The sequence below is a fragment of the Puntigrus tetrazona genome, chromosome 19, assembly GCF_018831695.1.
Source record: "Puntigrus tetrazona isolate hp1 chromosome 19, ASM1883169v1, whole genome shotgun sequence".
NCBI classification, from domain to species: domain Eukaryota; kingdom Metazoa; phylum Chordata; class Actinopteri; order Cypriniformes; family Cyprinidae; genus Puntigrus; species Puntigrus tetrazona.
Genome location: NC_056717.1, coordinates 5210220 through 5230596, shown reverse-complemented (window position 1 = coordinate 5230596; position 20377 = coordinate 5210220). Strand labels below are relative to the sequence as shown.

The 20377-nt window shown below is 39.7% G+C and overlaps 2 protein-coding genes and 2 pseudogenes across 2 annotated transcripts in view; 2 read left to right on the top strand and 2 right to left on the bottom strand.

Annotated features, from left to right (window-relative positions):
- LOC122324147 overlaps window positions 1-185 on the bottom strand; it is a 1678-nt gene extending 1493 nt beyond the window's left edge. Inside the window, exon 1 of the mRNA XM_043218373.1 lies at window positions 1-185. This exon is cut by the window's left edge and continues 68 nt beyond it. Coding sequence (XP_043074308.1) covers window positions 1-179 — 179 coding nt within the window. The 5' untranslated portion in view covers window positions 180-185.
- A 2185-nt stretch (window positions 186-2370) lies between these two features.
- On the bottom strand, window positions 2371-5516 carry LOC122324077. The gene is made up of 5 exons (XM_043218272.1): window positions 5364-5516; window positions 4357-5021; window positions 3728-4048; window positions 2808-3101; window positions 2371-2633 (listed from the first exon to the last, which is right to left on the bottom strand). The coding sequence occupies exons 2-5, from the start codon at window positions 4442-4444 to the stop codon at window positions 2512-2514; spliced, it is 825 nt and encodes a 274-aa protein (XP_043074207.1). The 5' UTR covers window positions 4445-5021; window positions 5364-5516; the 3' UTR covers window positions 2371-2511.
- A 2316-nt stretch (window positions 5517-7832) lies between these two features.
- On the top strand, window positions 7833-10938 carry LOC122323834 (annotated as a pseudogene).
- A 4675-nt stretch (window positions 10939-15613) lies between these two features.
- Window positions 15614-18463, top strand: LOC122323833 (annotated as a pseudogene).
- Window positions 18464-20377: the final 1914 nt, after the last annotated feature.

The following is a 20377-nucleotide window of genomic DNA, read 5'->3' as shown; positions in this document are numbered from 1 at the left end:
ATGCCCGAGTCTTGCACCGTCGCGCCGTGGATGGAAAAGCGACACACCGAGGATTCCGGCTGCTCTTTATTCTGATGAAGCTTGTCCTGCAGAACGTCTGTTATTCCACTCACGGGATGCACCCTGACCCAGGCCACTCTGTGACAGAAGGACTGCACCTCGTTCAGCTGGCAGCTCATGCTCACTCTTTCACCCGACCTCACCTTCACCGGCGGGAACTGATAAACCGTCCCGCCGTCACAAGTAACGCATTCAAAAGGTCGATAATGCTGCTCTTATCAATTGGAGCAGTTTTATGTACAAACTCCATGCTACGCGTGAACAAATAATAACACCGTAGCTTACCTTCTGGCGAAATTAAACAGGACAAGACAAGAAAAGGGAGGTCGTGCATGCTGTCTGAAGACTTCACAGGCCCAAGACACATGTGCGTGTGACAAATCACACACCTTTTCCTGCTTATATCCACAGTCGTTTCTTCAGCTGTTAAAGCTGTTAGACCGAGAAACTACTTTGTTCCTGACATGCCTGCCAGAACTTTAAAAAAACGCGACTCAAATAATGTTAATATACCAATTAACTTTTTTTTTTTACCTTTACCTTTATAATATACTGACCTGAAAAACATAGTGGTAATGAGAAAAAAGGTTCAACACAAGTGTCTTTTTCACAAATATTAATATATTAGAAGGTGCACAGTGTCCATTCACACAAACACAAATCATCTTAATATACAAGACGCTGAAATAATGCAATAAAGATTCATTTAACAAATATGGTATAGCATAAAGCCCTAACGTAATAACTAATAAGAGTCATCAACTGTATGTAATAACAAAGTTATAAATTCACATATATTTATATTTACAAATATACAGTTGAGATTTTGTACTGTTTGTATCACTCTACTTGTTTGTGTTTGTATATTCGTGGAGTGTTGGTTTTCACTGAATCATAACTTCAACCAATTAAGTTCCATTCAATCACAAAAGAAACAAGCGAAAGACTTCATATGAGAGTCATTGAATCATTCACTCATCTTTTTAGTTCAAAACAGATTCATTTTATGAACTAAATGCTTTATTTATTAACTACTATGTACTTCCATAAAAAAAATAAGTGCAATATTCTTATTCTGTTCATATTGTATTGCAAAAGCTGATTTTGAGGATGCGACGAACAGGTAAGGTTAGGCACAGGTTGGGTGGCATGGGTGGGTTTAGAGGGTTAGTTCAGCCCAACATTCTGTCACAAATCCTGTTGTGTTGCTGTCTATGAAGGGTAGGACAGCCATTTTGTCATTAAAAATATCTTACTATGCGTTCTGAAGATGAGCGCAGGTCGTACGAGGGTGAGTAATTATTGACTGAATTTTCATTATGGGCTCAACTAACCCACTAAATGTGTGTACAATGTAAACGCATGTATACAATGAGTGCATTGCATCAATGATTAATTTATCAAATTATTACTTTAACTGTAAATACATAATAGTTATGGCAACCTAATATAAAGCGGGACCGCCTTTTTTGTTAGCGTAGCAAAACCTCAAAGAAACTGGTATGAACATGTAAAAACTTATAAACTTCTACAGCTGGAATGACAGCTCTAGTGCTCATGTGATATTGCTTTATACAAGTGTAATGAATGTATTTATATTGTTTCACATAAACTGGATGCCATGGTTTTTTCAAGCTGTACTGAAATTTCAAGAATTTGGAATTTAATTCGATTAGATGAGAGCTGCATGGCAAAATCATGCTTTTTTTGATGGATAACACAAAAGCTGTCATTTATTTAACATAAGACAATAGTGACTTAACTCATGAGACATGCGGCGCATGGCTCTGTCCTATTTTATTTGAACAAAATCAGCAATTTTATTCTTCCACCAAAGCCTTTGGGGTTGGAATTATGCATCTTTGAGGTTTCACTGCGGTACTTTTGAGACTGAAGTTTTTTCCGCTGACAAAGTAAAGTGTGGACATTAACCAATATGAGGCGAGGTCCACAGCACCATTTAGCGATGCATGCAACCACACAATAAAGAGGACACAGAGATAAAACTAAACTGATTAGGTGAGAATAACATCACTTCCTGCGCCCCGCAACACATAACAGAGGCCAGATCAGGCACAATATCTAAATAAATATCTGAAGATTTGTTGTTTTTTCCTCACGGTTATCACACTGACACTTACAGGCTATAGGTAATAACAAATAACATAATATATGAAAATAATATTTTTATATAGTTATTTTATTTTCTCTTGTTTTAGATTATTGGTGTAAATTCATATGATTTTAAGAAAAAACGTCTCAAGCAATACATTTTTTGTATACGTTTACAGTACATTTATTTTATTCCGTTTTTTAATGTTCAGAACATATTGGATTAAATACATCCTTTCGATTACCAAAATAAACAATGATATTCAAAACATGAATCACCGAAAAAACATTAACATAAACATTAACATAAAACTGTTTTTTTTTTTTTTCATACACATATCATATAACAAAGGTTTTCCATCTCAGTCTATAAACAATCACTGTCACCAGAAGCAGAAGGCCAAAAACGAAGCAGACAAACAGATATATGTATTTTAAAGCATAACACGCATCTGTTGCATCTGTGGAAAGAGAAAATGTGAAAAAGTTATCAAAGATTTATCAAAGAAACCTAAGGTTTCTCACCAAAGAAAGCTGCATTTATTTGATCAAAAACACAGTAAAACGGTAGAAATGTGATCATTTTAACTTATAGATCATTTGATCTATAAGTTGGCTTTAATGTTATGCTGTACCATGTGGCTGAAGGGTCTTGGTATAGAGCTGTCCTCCAAACTCCACTACACACACACACTGAGCCTTCCTTTCCCACTCCTCGGCGGTAACCAGGATCTGGTTCCTAAAGGTCCGGATAGCACCATCGTTCCCATGCGTCAAAACTGGTTGTCCTTTTTCTTTTCTCCCCTCCACGGTCCAGAACACGCGAACCCCAGAAGCCTCGACCCCGTTCACAACACACTGGAGAGGGACCAAAGGGCCGTTCGTGATCAGCGGAGTAAGAATATCAATAACAGGAAACACAGTGCGTTCTGGAATGAGATTAGGGGAAATATGAGGTTACGACGGAAAGAAATACTTCACATAATAAAGCCTTTGAACTGTTTGTGGCAGTCATTATGTCGCTGCTCAATGGGTTAACTCTAAATCAGGTTGATAATGAAGATGTGTGGCAGGAAATAAAACAGTAATAAAAACGTGCCAGGGTCTCACATATTGAACCTGTGTTTGAGCACAGACCAGGTTGGTATCTTCAGCTTCATTGCTTCGATTTATCCAACTTTCAAATCTTTAGTTTAGAAGGCTGCTGATAAAGTCAAGTCACCTTTATTTAAATAGCACTTTTAACAATACAGACTGTGTCAAAGTACTTAACAGTATCAATTTGGAGAATAGAGGGTCAGTAATACTAATATTAATTTCTCAACCCAGGGCATAAACCCCAGGTACCACAGATACCCATTCATTTATATTGAAATATGTAATACATTTGGATATTTTCGTAAAGTCAATTAGTCAATATTAGTTATATTGCGGGCAGTGCATTGCACGTCTAATACTTCAAAACACCTTAAAGCTGCCAGCATTTTTATCTTTAAACTTCTATTCATAAGTATTATTATATGAATTCACAAGAGATTGTTTTATCACACCTCACCTTTCACAAAGACTCTGGATCCATTACCGATGTGAGCGAAGCGGCCTTGCACAGCCGCGCAGTAGTACGTACTGGAGTCACGCACCGTTGAATTGGTGATAACAGCGGTACAGATACTGCTCGCCTGGTTGGAGGAGTGATGAGGAACGATCTGAAGTCTGTCGGTCAGGCTGATCGTTGCGTTCCCGGGAACGACTCTCAGCCAAGCCACCGTCGAACACGGGGCGTACAGCTCTACAATGTTGCACTTTAAAACCACTTCTTCTCCAGCCATCACCTCAGCCACCGTCGGCCACTGTGTTACAATGAACGCCTTGTTTGCTAGGTGAAAAGATCGCAATGTTTGTCATTGCGTTATCTCTTTTCTGTCGTCGTTTCAAACAACTTAAAGAAGCCTTTCATTTTTGCAATTAAAAAATTCCAACCCATCAATTTATCGAGGCCTTTCATTATCGTTTGCCTTCCGCATTAAATGTTTGCTAAAGCGAAAAGATACGGCTTACAAAACACAAGTATAGAAGAAAATAAATGCATCTCACAGATTAAAGTTTATAGTTTAAAATATATTTGAATTTCAGCGCAATTTATTGGAACAGAAAAAATGGAATAATTGAATGAAAACGGTTTACCTGTTCCCACAGTGTGAGACACCCAGATCATAACCAGCCAGACGCTCATCTTTAAAGTCTGACGATCACGACAGAATCTAGCCTTCATTTGACTACTTCAGCAAAACCCCGGTCTTCCTCTCAGTCGCCTGACTACAGAAAACACATACTGCGCATTTAAACCTATGGCCACAGAGCAACAACAACACGGAAACATATCGAAAAGGTTTATTTTAACAGAAAAACCAGGTCAGCCGAACTGTACAACGATCTGACAGAGCGCATGTCGATCTGGTCATGATTTATATATGGTGTATATGCAGTATATAAACTGTCAGTTTGTTGTTTTACACACATGCACACAGACGTTATTTAATAAACGACATAGTCACAAAGAAACTACAACTTTAGACTTGGACATAACAACAAAAAGACAATACTTTATTGAACCTTTTCAGATAAGAAGTGTGCAAACACAGGCATTTTTGACGATCGTTTCAGTCCAGTCTATTTGAGGCTGTATTACAACATCACAACATCTTCCCTTTGTTTTCCATCCATCTAGCGCTGACGTAATTGTGACGTTGTTAAATTCGATTGGCCAGGCCAATCAGAAGAGAGGCTCGTGAATAGTAATTAGACGGGACAAAACCGACCTGTTTTTGACAGAGATCCTGAGAAATGTGCTGTAAAAACAAATTGAGATGGTTTTTGTTACTTATTGACATTGAGACCTAAAATAATTCCAAAAAGGTGTATTGGATATTTAAATATTTACAATACATCCCCGATATATTTTTTTTCTGAGTTGTCTTCAAAACCAATGACTTGTTTTTTCATTCCTAATCACTCAATCATACATTTCTAATTGTTCAAGAAAAACTTTTTTTTGTACGATGCAATAAATATTATATAAAAAAGCTCCAAAATGCACCTTTAGTCAGCACTGAAGCAGTTAAGCTACTTTGTATTATTGCTTTTATTATTGTTGATATACGAATAGACATGAAAACATAACTCATACGCACTATGCTTTCTAATGACATTTCGTGGTATAGAAATCAAAGAATAATCCCTGGCCTCTGGAAGCTGTGCTCTAGTACTGACGAAACGGAGACAGGGAGAGTCGTGGCTGAGGTGTCGGTGGTTGTGAGAAATGAAGGCAGGGTAAAGGTAGAGTCGTTTTAGCACAGGTTTGAACAGGACAGGGTATTGTGACACCGGCGTCAGAATAGGCAGAGTAAATACATATTCAATCAGTCATATTTCAACCCTTGTTGAGATGACAGGGAGCTAATCCTTAAGTACTCAGGTTTCCTACTTCTCTGCTTCTGTGAAGTAACATGTTGGAATATTATTTCACAAAGTTATGTCGCTAGCGACCCAGTGGTTGATTGAGCTATATATATATATATATATATATATATATATATTCCAATGCTCTCTCTATCTCTCTCTCTCTCTGACTCGGTTAAGTCATTCAAACAAGCGCCCTTGTAAGGCAGATGATGACACACTCGTGAGCAAATTCTTGACGCCGAAACTGTGCGTAATCTTCGTGATCACAGCCATGCGAAAGTGCGAACACGAGTCTGGACGCACAAAGCACATTTGTTCTCTTTGTGAGTACGTAACACTCGTAGCGGGCCGCAGGTAAAAACGGGCGGCCTGCGAATGGCGGCCTGCCATCAGAAAACTGCGCGGCATGAAGAATAACGTCTGCAGCAGAGAAACACTGCTGTCTGCGCGCATACACCCAAACTACATGACTGTGAAGCAAGAAAAGAAAAAATGTGTATTTTAAGATGGCGCTAAACGGCGATTCTTTCAAGCAGACGCAGGAATAAACAGCGCGGTAACAAACTAGAGTCGACATGCAATAAAGGAGCTGACAATAACACTTCATAATCCAGACACAAAGGGCCATTGTGTTCCTGCGGAAAAGAAGGGTGCTTAATCTGAAGCTATTGTAGTGTGCTTCAAGCACACTTTTAAAAACTGTACCTGCAGATAATGAAATAAAAGGCCACTTTAAGTTGACTTAAAAGAGAGCTCATGTTGTCAACGCACTTTTAAGTGCACTTTGTATTAAATTTCAAAGTTTCAAGCAGTACACTTACTGTGATGTGTTGACTAGCATACTAAAAGCGCAAAGTAGTTGATTATAATTTTAACAGTAGTGTGCGTTATTCAAAATCAAGTTGCATTTAAAGTTAATATATTTTAAATGAATTAAAGTGCAACTTCATCATTACAAATGTTTCATTAAAAACATATATTTAAATGCATGTTTCAGCATAAAAACTATTAAAGTATATTTTAGCTTACCTTCAAAAGAAAAACAATGTGTGAAATTAAATAAGACATACTTAACAAGTAGAATAAATAAGTATAAAATATTAATTTAAACTGTTTGATTAAATTCTAAATAACATGTAATTGTGTCAAAACACTATTCACACAAAGTATATTCCTGTGATATACAATAGTATGCTAAACTGTACTTTTTTTTACAAAAGGGGTTTGTATGTGTACAATGTAAAAAAAAAAAAAAAAAAAAAAGTATTTTTTCTTGAAATATTCATATGATCAAAGCGTGCATGTGCGGTTGCTTGTGTAAAACAGCTATACAAAGCCCACTATGTATCAGTTACCAGTTTTGAACTTGCACAAGAGGGTGGTGCAACTTCTTGAGGATGAGGACAGACTGACTAAGTCGGTGCTCAGTTTGTTTGTGTGTAAACCTGTGCATCGCTGTCCTATATCCCCTACAAGCCGTGGAAGGTGAGTCACGTCTAGCACTCTCACTGCACCCACCCAGAATGCTGAGCGCCCTTGCCTGCGCGTTCCCCAAAACTGTGAGGAAAACAAGCAGAGGAAGACGAATTGTATCTGACCAGAGACACGCCTCGCTCAGCGGGAATCCTGCTATACAGCGTTTCCAAAAGATTCCTGGAAAGCATACATCATAAAGACACCAAAGCTATAGACCACTGGATATCTGGCAGAACTTCTGACTTCTTTAAAGCGCACGCTTATATATAAAAACTATCCCACCCGCACGTTCTGATACGGGCTTGTTGTTGTGCAAAAGATTTTCCCTTTTTTTCATCCTGAAAGCTTCCAGATGTGTTCCCAAGGGAGCAGTAAGTCTGTTTTCCGATAGTTCTATCCATCAACAAAAAATGTGTCATACGGAAACCTGGTTTTCCAGAGTTTTTTTTTCCAGAGCGCGGAGCCTCCGAAACCCGATCGTCTCCGCCCCGTTAGGTTCGCCGTCCCGAAGCGTCGAGTTACAGGAGGCGTTTTTCCCGTAGCAGGCACTGACACGGAAGGTGGGTTTAGTTGTTTTTTTTCCCTCCCGAGTGGGAGGATTCAGGACGTCGGCCAAGATGTGACAGAAGCGATGGGACGCTGAGAGCGAGAAGTAAGGAGCACTGCGCGACGGGAACAGCGAAGTCTATCAAGAGCCAGGAAAATAAAAGCGATCACTTCAAATGGCGACGCAGGTACGTAGTTTGCGTTTTATTGAGTTTTTTTTTTTGTTCGTGCTCGTTCACATTTCAACGGGGTTTCACGCAGGTTTTTTTTTTACTTAAGCGCAAATCTCGCGTTTTAATGTCCATCTCGGACTTGACTGAAACGGATGCTGTAGTTTGCTGTCGACGACGAGAGCGGTTTATACGAAAGCTTACTTAATAAAGTTTTTGATTGTGTGTTTTTTTTTGCGAGCGATCAATAAGCGCCAGTGACACGTCTCGCCTCGCCCGTTTTCTGCCCTTCTTTGACAGAAGGCTGTTTTTCGCGTCCCGTGCCGTTTTAACGCGACGGCTGCGTTCTCGCGCATTCCGCCGCTCCGTTTCTCGAGTCAGTGGTCCCTAACAAAGAAAAAAAAAATATGGCCAGTATCAAGATAATTCAAGCCATATGAGCTCCCGCTGCAGCGAAACGCTCGCAAGTCTATGCGAAAGACACGATGGCCGTGTGTCAAAACCTCCCTGCCCTAACCACCCCGTCTGGCCTCGTTTTACCTAAAAATGCCGTCTGCGAAGGCAGCTCGCTAGGTTTTGACATACAGCCGTTGTGTAGAAATGAAAAGCACGGGAATCAATCAGTGTCTTTGCGTTGTTTCTCTCTGGGAGAAGCCTCGAGATGCCTATGTGGACTTAAAGAAGCAGCGGGAAGTGTGTGAAAAGTATTTAAACGCCCAGGACTGCGATTGGGGTCACATATTAACACTTTTGTGTGACACGTTTTATGCATTTCTGAAGCCTAACCTTTTGTCTTAATAAACAGGGAAATGGTTTCCATTGTACGTGCACAGCTTAAGTAAATAACGCACAGAAGGCGGGTGTCATGGCCTGAAATGCAGGTATTTCAGGTACTGCACTGGATAAATGTCTGAGAGCAAAAGGTTTGAATAGACACAGTTTACAAAGTCCGCTGATAGCGCTTCGATAGTCCTGGAGGGCGAAAAGCGCAAACCTTTAGATTTTTCTTCACCTTTAGATTTTTCTTCACCTTTAGAAACAGGTGCATGTAACAGATTTAGTCCTAATGAATTCAATTAGTACAACAGAAGAGCTATTAAGCTATTAATTAATGCTCAAATGAGTACAGATCATCATAGGTCGCGCGTTACATTTTCCAGTTGAATTATTACATGCATTGAACAAAAAGATCATTGCAACTCAAGCTTCAGTGTATTTGTTTCTAGGCTCTTTGGAGTTTCATTTTTCTAAAATTTTCGGTTTTCTAAAGTATTAAACTTTTAACTGTAGTAACCACCCCACCTCTTAATTCTGCAGTATTCTGACCTCGAGAAGGCCATTAACACCTTGGTCACAAACTTCCATTCTGCTTCCCTGATAACCGGCCTCCTCTGAAGGTAGATGAGTTCAAGCATCTCCTCTCCTCCCAGCTGCCATCTTTAGTCAAAGGTAAAGCTATATTCATACCAACAGACACCAAGTGACTCAATACTGTTTTTACTCATTTCCTGTGATTGCACATAGCATAGCTGTTAATAAGTTCAATATGAGAAAATGGGAAAATCCGACAGCGAAACCAGTTCAGTGATTATATTGTTAACAGTGATATTAGGCCCATAATTACTTTGTGTCGTTTTAAGGCCTGTGTGTTGTTGCTCGTGGTGTTCTTGTCTTTGTGTAGGAAACACAACGCGCCGTCCTTGTTATTATTGGCTCCACGTGCTGGAAAGACCAGTTTTGTTTAACCTTTAAGCCAGCATGCAGGTTCTAGTTATTATTATCTGTACATTTAACTTATTTCGATAGCAAAAACAGGTTTTTATTTCATATACATAAAGTTGAAGGCTATACACATGCCTGTAAAGCTGTCATCGTATTTAAGGAAAGGAATCCGCAACCAAACCCTGAATGAAACCTTTTTTCACTCTGAGGGATCGGCTGGTTTCACAGAGAACGTTGCCTCAGAAAAGAGTGTGGACTGATTACACAGATCAGCTCGAGCTCAGGTTGAGCCAGCGAAGGACGCTGGGTGTGGCTCCATACTGAGAGCTAAATGGTGGCTGGCCTTGATCTGAAAGATAAATAATTTCTCCTGCAGTCAAACCGACGCTGCTCTTCAGTTACAGTCGGTATGGGATCGTGTCATGGCAGGCCTTGTACAGCTTAAGGGTGAACCTCTGACATAGTAGTTTCTGGTGCTGTAATACGGCAGTGATACCGTACTTCGGTGCTGATGTAATTGCAGTTCATGTTGTGACGAGCGTTTGTAAAAGAAAACGGTACAGACCGTGAGCGATTTAGAGAAAAGGCAGAGCTGACATATATCACGTGAACGATTGTGGAAGTGTCGCTGGTTTAATCATTTGATTGTTTTGAAGATTCCAACCAGAAGTTTAAATATGCACGCATTTGTTGTATGTGATTCTGTTAAAGCGTGCTCAAAATATTTCCAAAAACTAAAAAGGCCCCTAAGAATATTTACTATGAAGCCCTACGGACAAAACACATGAGGGCAGCAAAGTGGCAGTTTTCAAAACAAAAAAACTTGTGAAATGAGTTACACTTTCACAGAATACATGAACGCCAGTGAGTTTCTCTCTCTCTCTCTCTCTCTCTCTCTCTATAGTCGGATAAGTTTTGGAGAATTTTGGAGAAGTGAAGCAAATGGGAGTGAAAGATGGGGAAGGCGTCAGCTTCAAGCACTTTGGAGCCTGATCCAGAATTTGGCCACAACCCAGCATGGTCTGCTGAGCCACGAGAAGTTGTCCAAATGCACCTGCCTTTACTATGAGCCGTGGGCTTCAACTGCATCTGCCACTAAGACCTGGTCTCTCTGCATTTATCCAGAACCATTTATCCATCTCCAAACAAAACACTTAACTTTTCTTCCTAAGCATTCCAATAAATAAGCAAACTTTTATAGGCCTACTTTTTTATTTTAAATAATGTGGCAAGCAGTACAGCCATCATCTCTCATCATAGCAAGCATCAAGTAAATCTTAATGTACAGACCAGTTTACTACTTCATATACCATAACTGGAGTCCAATTGTTTTTCACCTGTCTCTGGATTTACAGCTTCCTGTGCATTTAACAAGTGTTTTTAAGTAAATTGATGAATAAATAAAACCTTTCTTTTTTCTTGCGATAACACTACATATAAACATACTGCAATAATCATCTAGCATGTGTATTTCCAGACAAGAGTGGTTTATGCAAGCAAAAACAATAATAATAACACTTTTATTTATATTTTGTAATACTGTTTTTATGGCCAAAAATCAATAACTCCTGAATTATTGTCTAATAAAATTTATAACAAAAACTGTTGCTTGTTGTTGGTGTTTTTATATCTATTCTCAGTTATTCTATTCGGTTTTGCAACAGATATCTGCCCTAGTGTACATTTAATTAAAAAAATAATAAACAAAAGTTGGTAGCAACAGAACATACACACTTTTTTTTTGCCTTTGCAACAAAGGTCTAGTGAGACGACATACATCAAGTGTGAATGCATTTTCTAATGCATTGCTCCTTATGCTTTGAAGGCAGTTTTACACTTGTCCATATAGTCCTGACAATTCCTTAAAAGTAACTATTCACTAAAATTATATATTTTTAATTAACTGAAGTTTTTTTGCAAGCTGTAATTTGCACTTAGACGTACTCTAAGAAAGTCAGAAACAGATACTTTTTACTGTGCTGTGCTGCTGCAACGGTTTACAGTTGGTGTTGTCACTCGCCACAATGTCCTGTCAAAACAACCCTACAGAATTAGAACTGTTGTGTGAACTGTTTTCCTTGTTGAAATCACACTTATGCATGCATTTCTTAATTTCAATAGACATTAGTATTATGTGCTCTTTAATAAGTGTTTAAATGTAAAATGTAAGCATTTTTAGCTAATATATCTAAGTATATATACCTAATATATTGCCCAACAATCATTACACCATTGATTTTGGTTAAACATAAGAGTAATTATTGTAATTATGTAAGTGCAATATATGAATTTACTCATAACCTTTGAACTTTAAAATGGGGAAGCACTACAACCACGAGAAAGATCATCATCTGCTGTTGAATGAGAACAAAAGACATCATTTTGAGGGTACTGCCCCAATGACAAGCTGTTGTACCCTAAAGGTACTATAGGAGAAGAAATGCGCAACATTTGGGAAAAATTTGAGTTTACGGAACGCATAAAAGAGCTTAAAAGTTTATGCATTCCCCGAATTAAAACACAAATGAGCGGCTTTTCACAACCAATATGAGTATCACGACTTGATACAACTAATAATATGTTTATTAACGGCAGCAGTTAAAATGTCACAGACTCAGTTTGATAAGACTTTGAAGACTAGATATTATTTTTGTGCATGAAATGTACCGCTGATGGTGAGTCATAGGTCAAAGAGCTCAAAACATGAGACTAAAAAAACAGTTTTAACGACTGCTTTAAATTGAAGTGTTCATACGTACAGGTATTTATTGATATGCTGTATATATTTATTGTCATGACCACCAGCTGTTGAGCAACAGACCAAACAAAGAAGTTTAGATATTAATGTCTAATATATATAACGACTGCAAAAATTAGTTCCTGTGTAATGCATGCACAGGAAGTATGTGGGCGGAGAACATCAATAAGCTACATAGTGAGAATGCTGACAAAAACAAGTCAGCCAGCTTCGATTAGAATTATCTTTAAATTAAATTCTATGTGATATTAGTAGTTTTGTATGCTATACACATTGGGACACAGGAAGTGAGTCCGTCTGAATCACTGGATCACTCGATTCCTTAAAAACAGATTCATTCCAGATACAGAACACTGTTGCTCTGCACTATTGTATAAAATAGCAAAACTAAATGTGCTAGTGCACATTTTGAGGGATTTTTGTTGTTGCTGTGTAAGGGCATTCTTACAGCATGCTGTTCACTGCATGCTTTTGGATTCTTTCGGATTTTTTTATTTTTTTTTTTTTTTGCAAAGTTAGATAATGCCAGCTCTTTTCTAAGTCCCATGAATGCATGATAAGTTTTAAGTAATACACCAAATTTATAATTCAAAGGGCATGGTAAGGGGGATGGTGGTTTTACAGAGGGGATGCTTTTTGTAATTTCTTTTTCTGACCATGCCCTGGATGCCATCATGATGAATACATAATCTATCATAGTTTTCTTAAAAATAGTGTATGTATTCATGTATTTATTTCACAAGCAATTTCTGTATTTGGTATCTGAGAGGTGACTGAGGATCTGACTTGTGTCAGCAATGCAGTAACTGTTTACACATTTAGCCAAGCTTCCAGAGAATAAATATGTATAACTGGCAAATTAGGATCACTACCAAAGCTTCATGGATGCTATCCTTCCAGGGTCCTGTGGAGCACTCCTGTGGCCCATCTGTCTCATGAGGCCGGTGTTCACCAAAAGAAGGCCAGCAACTATTCTCATAGTACTACCCCACTCAGTAAGACTGGGAAACGTACCCGGTTCTACTTAGGACAGGAACGTTGCAGAAGTACCTTCCTTCCCAATTTCAGATCACTTCAATGTTTAGATGCATATGAAAGATTGGAGGTGATTGTAACTGGCCTCTGTGATTGTGATTGGCCTCTGAGGCTAACCGTGGAATTACACACATGAGAACCTTTTAGGTCAGTACATACTGACCCCAGCCCTCTACCGGTTCTCAAGGATTCAATGAGTGAGGGCTTGGAGCCAAACGCTCCGCCACGTCTTGCTGACAAAAGGACGGAGGAGCTCATCAGGGTATATTGTATGGATAGGTAAATAAGGCAACCCTAAGCCAGGCCTCTCAGTGCTTCTATCCGCTTAAGGTGAGAACACAGGAGGATATCAGCTCCACACAAAGGCTATAGAACGTCGCAAACGTGCTAGGGTCACTCCAGCCCTAGAGACAGTGGAGGATTGGTTTGTTTTTATACACTCAAAGTAGGTTGGTATCTTAAAGCGAGATCTACTGACGTGACTCAGTAGTTTCAGCAATGGGCAGTATAACAGACAAAATATCACCTTAATATCACATTTGACAGTTTGTATTTTAGCGCAAACATAAGTGTTACTTTGAACAGTTACTGGCTCTGGAGGTTTCCATATTTGCTCCGGCTAAGTTTGAGACTGTCGTCTATCTTAATTAAAGTTAGTGAGTCCATGTACAAACCATAATAGTCAACTGGGTAACACTTTATTTTTGATAGTCCACTTTATACATTCTACTGACAGTAAGTAACTTTTGCAACTACATGTCAACTAGCAGTCATTAGAGTATCAGTAGACTTTCTGCTTAATATCTTCTAACACTTTATTTTAATGGATCCACAACATACCACATGCTTTCCTAAAGTCAGTTCATTTTACTAACCCTAAACGCCTGCTCTGAGAGACATGCAGTAGCGAATTAATGAGAATTAGTCAGTTCTCACATGCAAGTAAAGAACACATAAACAAAGGTCTACGTTAAACCAATTAAATTTAAATTAACGTAAATTACTGATAGGTCAATTGCATTGCAATGCAGACAGACTGTCAAGACTGGCAGGGTTTGACAAGATAAAAGTGACACTTGTGGCTGAATTGTTAAATTTCACACACTGGTCCACAGCTGTGAATCTATGCTATTCAGGGTCATGGAAAACGTTATGAGAAAAGGTGAGAATGATGACCAGGATGTGAATACTCTGAATAAATATTCTGTCATCATTTACTCACCCTCAAGTAGTTCTAAACCTGAATTTCTTTGTTGTGCCACATAGGAATATAGTTTGAAAAAGGTTTGTAACCAGGCTGTTTTGGGTCAACATTGACTTCTATAGTAGGAAAAAAATACTATGGAAGTCAATAGTGACCCAAAACAGCCTGGTTGCAAATGTTTAGTTGTAAATTCTCCTACTTTTGTTAGTTTGTAATATGCAGTTTTATCTTGATCTCTAATACGGCAGTATATTTTTTAAATGTTTGCCGGTGAGTATTGCTCACTACCAAGGCAACCATGTTTAATGCTTCTCGAGCTATATGAAAATATATTAGTCTGTCTATACATATAAAGTGTAATTGGAACACTGTTCTTTGGTGGACTGATGAGCTGAATCAGGAGAGAGAGAGAAATGAAGAGCATATGCAGAGCAGGGGTGCGCAAAGAACAGGACTAAGAACTGCTGCTTAACTTTTACACATACTGTATATCCTACATCTTTGTAGATTGCATTATTGCTGTTAGTTCGTAATTGTTCCCCCTTCAAAGGACATGACATGTGCGTGTGTTAACACTACCATCCATTTGTTGATGTAATTGACACATCTATGAACACATGACATGGCACATCATGTTCCACACAACGATGATTAATAAATCATCGGAGGAATTGTCAAAGCCACATCATAGCATACATATATATATATATATAACAAACCTGACAAACCACAGTCACACAGCCATCATACAAGGACATAGGTTAGCAAGACAACTTATTTCATGATACATTTCTAACGCTTTGTTTCAAATCTTTTGTGAATTTACAGAAAATCATCAAATTAACAGTTATTATTTTACAGAAACAAATGTAATTATATTATGTATTAGAATGTTTGTCATTTAGAAGTAATAATAAAGTTACTTTTATTACATTGTTAAATTCAAATTCTGAGTCATTGTTCATTTGATGTTAGTTTTTACATCCAAAATGATTTGAAATGCATGTTTCAGTCTCCCAACAGATCATGGGGCAGTTGAAGGTTTACCTTGTTTTCTGACATTGCTTCATGACCATTTCTGCAGAGGATGATATAAGTCTATCAAAAGAGTGTGAGGATGCTCCTTCGCTCCAGGATATAATCTCGCTGGAGAGGGATTTGATGTTGTGACCATGGAGCGTAAAGGTTCTTACGTGATCAACACGGAAAAATGGGATGTAGGAAATGGCACTTGTAAATTGCGCAGCAACAAGTACATGGGTGAAATAAAACAGAAGCTACCAGCAGCAGTTGTGTTCTGGAGGACCTTGCCAAAGTGTTCAATGAAAGTCTCCAGTCAGATCTTTGAGTCAAGTGAAGCTCTGGTCAATGATTCATCATCAGCACTGGATGCCAGCTGGAAAGTTGGTTTAGATGTTAAGGCCGTTGGAGCTGCTGTTGGAAGCACTCATTCCAGGGAAGCAAAATTTGCTATGACTAAATCTAAAGAAGACAAATACAGTTTCACCAAACATGAAGTTGGGTGCGATTTTTACAGGTGAGAGAGATGTTTTTTATCATACTGTTAAAAAGATGAAATTAAACAAAAACTTTAAAAAACGTTTATTACACTGAATTCAAACATGGTTACTGTTTATTACAGATATCGTGTAGCTGAAAAACCTCCTCTTCATGCAGAATTTCTTGAAGCTATCAAATCACTTCCTGCATCCTACGACCCAGACGCCTACCGCAACCTGATCAGCACATATGGCACTCACTATACCACAGGTGTCAACTTAGGAGGGAAAATGAAAGCCATAACAGCCATCAAAAGCTGTCAGGCAGCAGTGAGTGGACTTACAGACACTGCAGTGAAGGACTGTTTGGATGTAGAAGCCTCTGGTTCATACAGTGCAGCAACTGTGAGGGCAAAGTCACATTTTTGTCAAAACCAAAAAGGAAGATGCATACAAATGAAAAGTTTAGCTCCATGTTCAATGAACGTCAGACAGAGATTACTGGAGGAGACAAAAATGGGGAAAATCTGTTTTTTTCTGATTCATCACATGCAGATTCCCTTAAAAAATGGGTCGAATCTTTGAAGAGTCTCCCTGACATTGTGCATTACTCTCTGAAACCTCTTCACTTCTTACTGAGTGAAAAACACCCTGCAAGAAAAGGACTGAAGAAAGCTGTTGAAGAATACATTGTTCAAAATGCCCTTATGAAGGTTTGCTCTGAGCCTTGCAAGATTGGCAGGAAGTGCAGTGCAAGAGACAGATGTACTTGTGTTTGTCAAAGTAGTCAAATTATAAAGTCTAACTGCTGTCCACCTGAAAAGGACTTGCCACCCTGAAAGTCTACAATCTCAGAGCCAAAGGTCTGCACGGAGATACATTTACACAAACAGATGGTACAGTTACTGTTACATATGACAAACAATACAAGCGCACTGAGACCATTGATAATAATGACAATCCACGCTGGCCAGAAACATTTGACTTTGGTCCTATTAAAATCAGAATGGCTAATAAACTCAGTTTTAAAGTATATGATGCAGACGGGCGCCTGGAACAGTGATCTTCTTGGTGAATGCTCTTTTGATCTTAAAAGTGGAGTTGTGACTGATGCTTGTGTTTTAAATATGGCACCTTTTTTTACCTACGAAGTGAAATGTGCTCCCAGTCTGCAGGGCCTCTGTGTGATCAACACAAACCTTCTCCGATGGCTGCCAGTCTGGCTGATATTTCAGCTCAAGAAATGGTGTTCTGGTTAAAGATCTGCCGAGGCTTGAATTAGCTCTCAATAACTCAGATAAGTTTAGCTCCAACACTTATGGTAAAGCTGATGATGCTGTAATCTGCATCTCAAATCCATCATTTATGCATGAAAAATAGCCCCAATATAGCTTAGAACCATTTTGTGTGCTAGTATCAAAAGTGTATTTAACGTTTGCCTGTTTCCTTTCCCATTGCTTTCTGTTTTATTTTGTGTTTTTGCATTAATAAAGCATTCAAACAAATATGCGCTTTCATTATTTGTATAAAAAAAAAAAAACTCTTATTTTTCATACTTACAAAAATGCTATTTCAACTACCTACAGGGTTAGGTGTTGTTGCTGTCTCCTTTGACATTATAAATAAGAAACAAGAAACCTAAAATCTTTATTAATTATGCAAATTTACAAAAAAAGAAGGAAACAATTATTATTAATCAAAATATATTTCATATAAAAATATATAAAGTGAATGCTGTTAATACAGACCATTTATGGTTATTGTGAATTTTTGCTATTTATATTTCTTAGTGAGATATTACATATGATTGAGTTTTGACTTTTACTTTGAGTTTAGTAAAGTTAAAGAAATAGTTAACTAGATTCTTCTAACAATGGTTTGTAAAAACAGTTTTATTTTATTATATTTATTATACAGTTTTATTTTATTATATTCAATTTGTCAAAAAATGTGTCCTATATTCTGTGTACTAAACAGAATATTGGTGTCGTTTTTGAAACAGTTGTGTCTGTATGGTGTTATAAGTCTCCTATTTTTCCTGCTTTTGGCCAGCCAGTGGGTGTGGCTAGAGAGACTCATTAAGATATTGATGTCCACCTGTTAGTCTTCAGGAACTCTCGAGCCGTGTCAACTGATGGGGCAACGCCTCCAGCATGACAACGCAATCGGACCAGTAAGATGGTGAGACGTCATAGACGGGTGGACGTCATGGGCCAGGAAGCATAAGAGTGCGTGGAATAAGTGTGCTTAAGCCCCTGGAGAGCAGCGCAGTTAACACCACAGCATACGGTGTCCACCTGCCTCCGGTGCGCTCAGGATCTACCCCACCAACCCTGCCAGTGTTACAGATTCAACCATGATGCAGGCTCATATGACACCTGCTCGGATCGACCGATTCTCACTACAGTCGCGAGAGTGAGAGAAGGTCGGTTACTCACTGTCAAGCAGTTTTAGAGACTGCTGGGTCTGATGGCAGCTGCGTCCAGTGCCGCACCTCTTGGCCTGCTGTACATGAGACCCCTACACTGGTGGCTCAGGAAAAGGGGGTTTCTTAAGGAAATCAGCTTTGCATGATCAAAGTGACATGTGGAAGACGACATATGGAGGAAGCCCGAGCGCTGTGATGGGAGCGCCTTTGTTGCCGGTAATGCTAGAGATGGGGAGCGGTCATCAATGGCCACTCGCCTGCGGCCCTTGGAGGAGCTGCCATCTCACGTGGCACATCAACTGCCTGAAGGTGCTAGCCGTGTTTCTAGTATTGAAACACTTCCTCCCAGGTGTAAGAGACCGACATGTGTTGGTGCGCACTGACAACACATCTGACGCCTCTTACATAAACCACAAAGGAGGTCTGCATTCGCGCGCTTTTGGGCCCAGGACAGACTCCTCTCACTGAGAGCCATCTACATGCCCAGGTATCTCAAATATGGACGCAGACGCCCTGTCAAGACAGGGGCCGGGCCCAGGTAGTGAATGCTCCACCCCGAGGTGGTAGAGCAGATCTGGGAGAGAATTTTACCAGGCAGAGGTTGACCTCTTCGCGACACAAGAGAAAGCACAATGTCCTCTGATTTTCTCTAGTTCATCCAGCTCCAATGGGGCTTTACATCCTCCCTCCTTTCCTTTACAGGGCCAGGTCAGCAAAAGCTCAATTGTGTGTGTGTCCGGTGCGAGCACTGGACACATACGTCCACAGAGGTGCCCTGTGGAGTAAGAGTGACCAGCTGCTCGTCTGCTTTGGCTCCCCTAGGAAGGGTTTTTCCAGCAGGCAAGCAGACGCTAAGCAGATGGATCATGGATTCCATTAACATGGTGTATGAGTGCTCTGGTCTTCTGCCGAGGCTAGAGTCAGGGTCCACTCAACTTGTGGTGCTATCGGCTGCTCTGTCCTCCTGTCCTAGACTGTACACAGGGCTAGGACTAGCGAAGTCTGGGGGGGCGTGGGCATCTCGTCTCCCAAAGCGCCAGGTTGACGCCGCCTCGAGTTCCTGAAGAGGAACATCTCCAGGTTACAAATGTAATCATGGTTCCTTGAAGGAACGACGCCGCGATCTCGAGGCCACACTTGCGGCATCCTGCCCGTGCTCCCTCTTCATGACAGAGGCAGAGGCCAGTGCAGCATTCCACGCGTTCTCATGCTTCCTGGCCCATGACGTCACTCGCCTATCACGTCTCACCATCTCACTGGTCTGCTTGCACATACGCACAAACGAGTCATCATGCTGGAGGGCGCCCCACAAACGCGGCGTCTCGTTCCTTTGAGGAACCATGTTTACACTCGTGAACCTGGAGATGCTTCTCCTCTATAAAAGTTTTGGCTTTCTTTGTAGTGGTGGTTCTGTGTTTGCTTTTGGCTTAAGGATGTTTGTATTGATTTTGTTATTAGTTGTGAGACTTGTTCTGTCTGAACACTTCAACATCTTGTGTCAGATGGAAATGGAAGCAACTAAAAATAACTGCCTTGTTTTAAATGCTTTTCCTTTTTAAATTAATAAATATTTAGTTGCAGCCTCACCAACCACCTCCTTTCATCTTTGAGGGGTTGTAACAATATGATTGTTGTAACACTGGGCTGGGACAGGCAAGTCTGGGGCGTGGGCATCTCATTCCCAAAGCGCCAGTTGACGTGACCACACTGGCTGCATCCCCTGCCTGTGTCCACTTCATGACAGAGGTTGAGGCCGGCAGCATTCCACCTCTGCGCCTAATCCTCATATGCTATGATATGAGGGTTTCTTAGAATAAGTAAAATGCTCATTAAGTGACTTAAGTTCTAGAGATTGTTCATGTACTGATATTTTAAGGTGGCAGAGGCTGAAAAACGGCAAGCTTT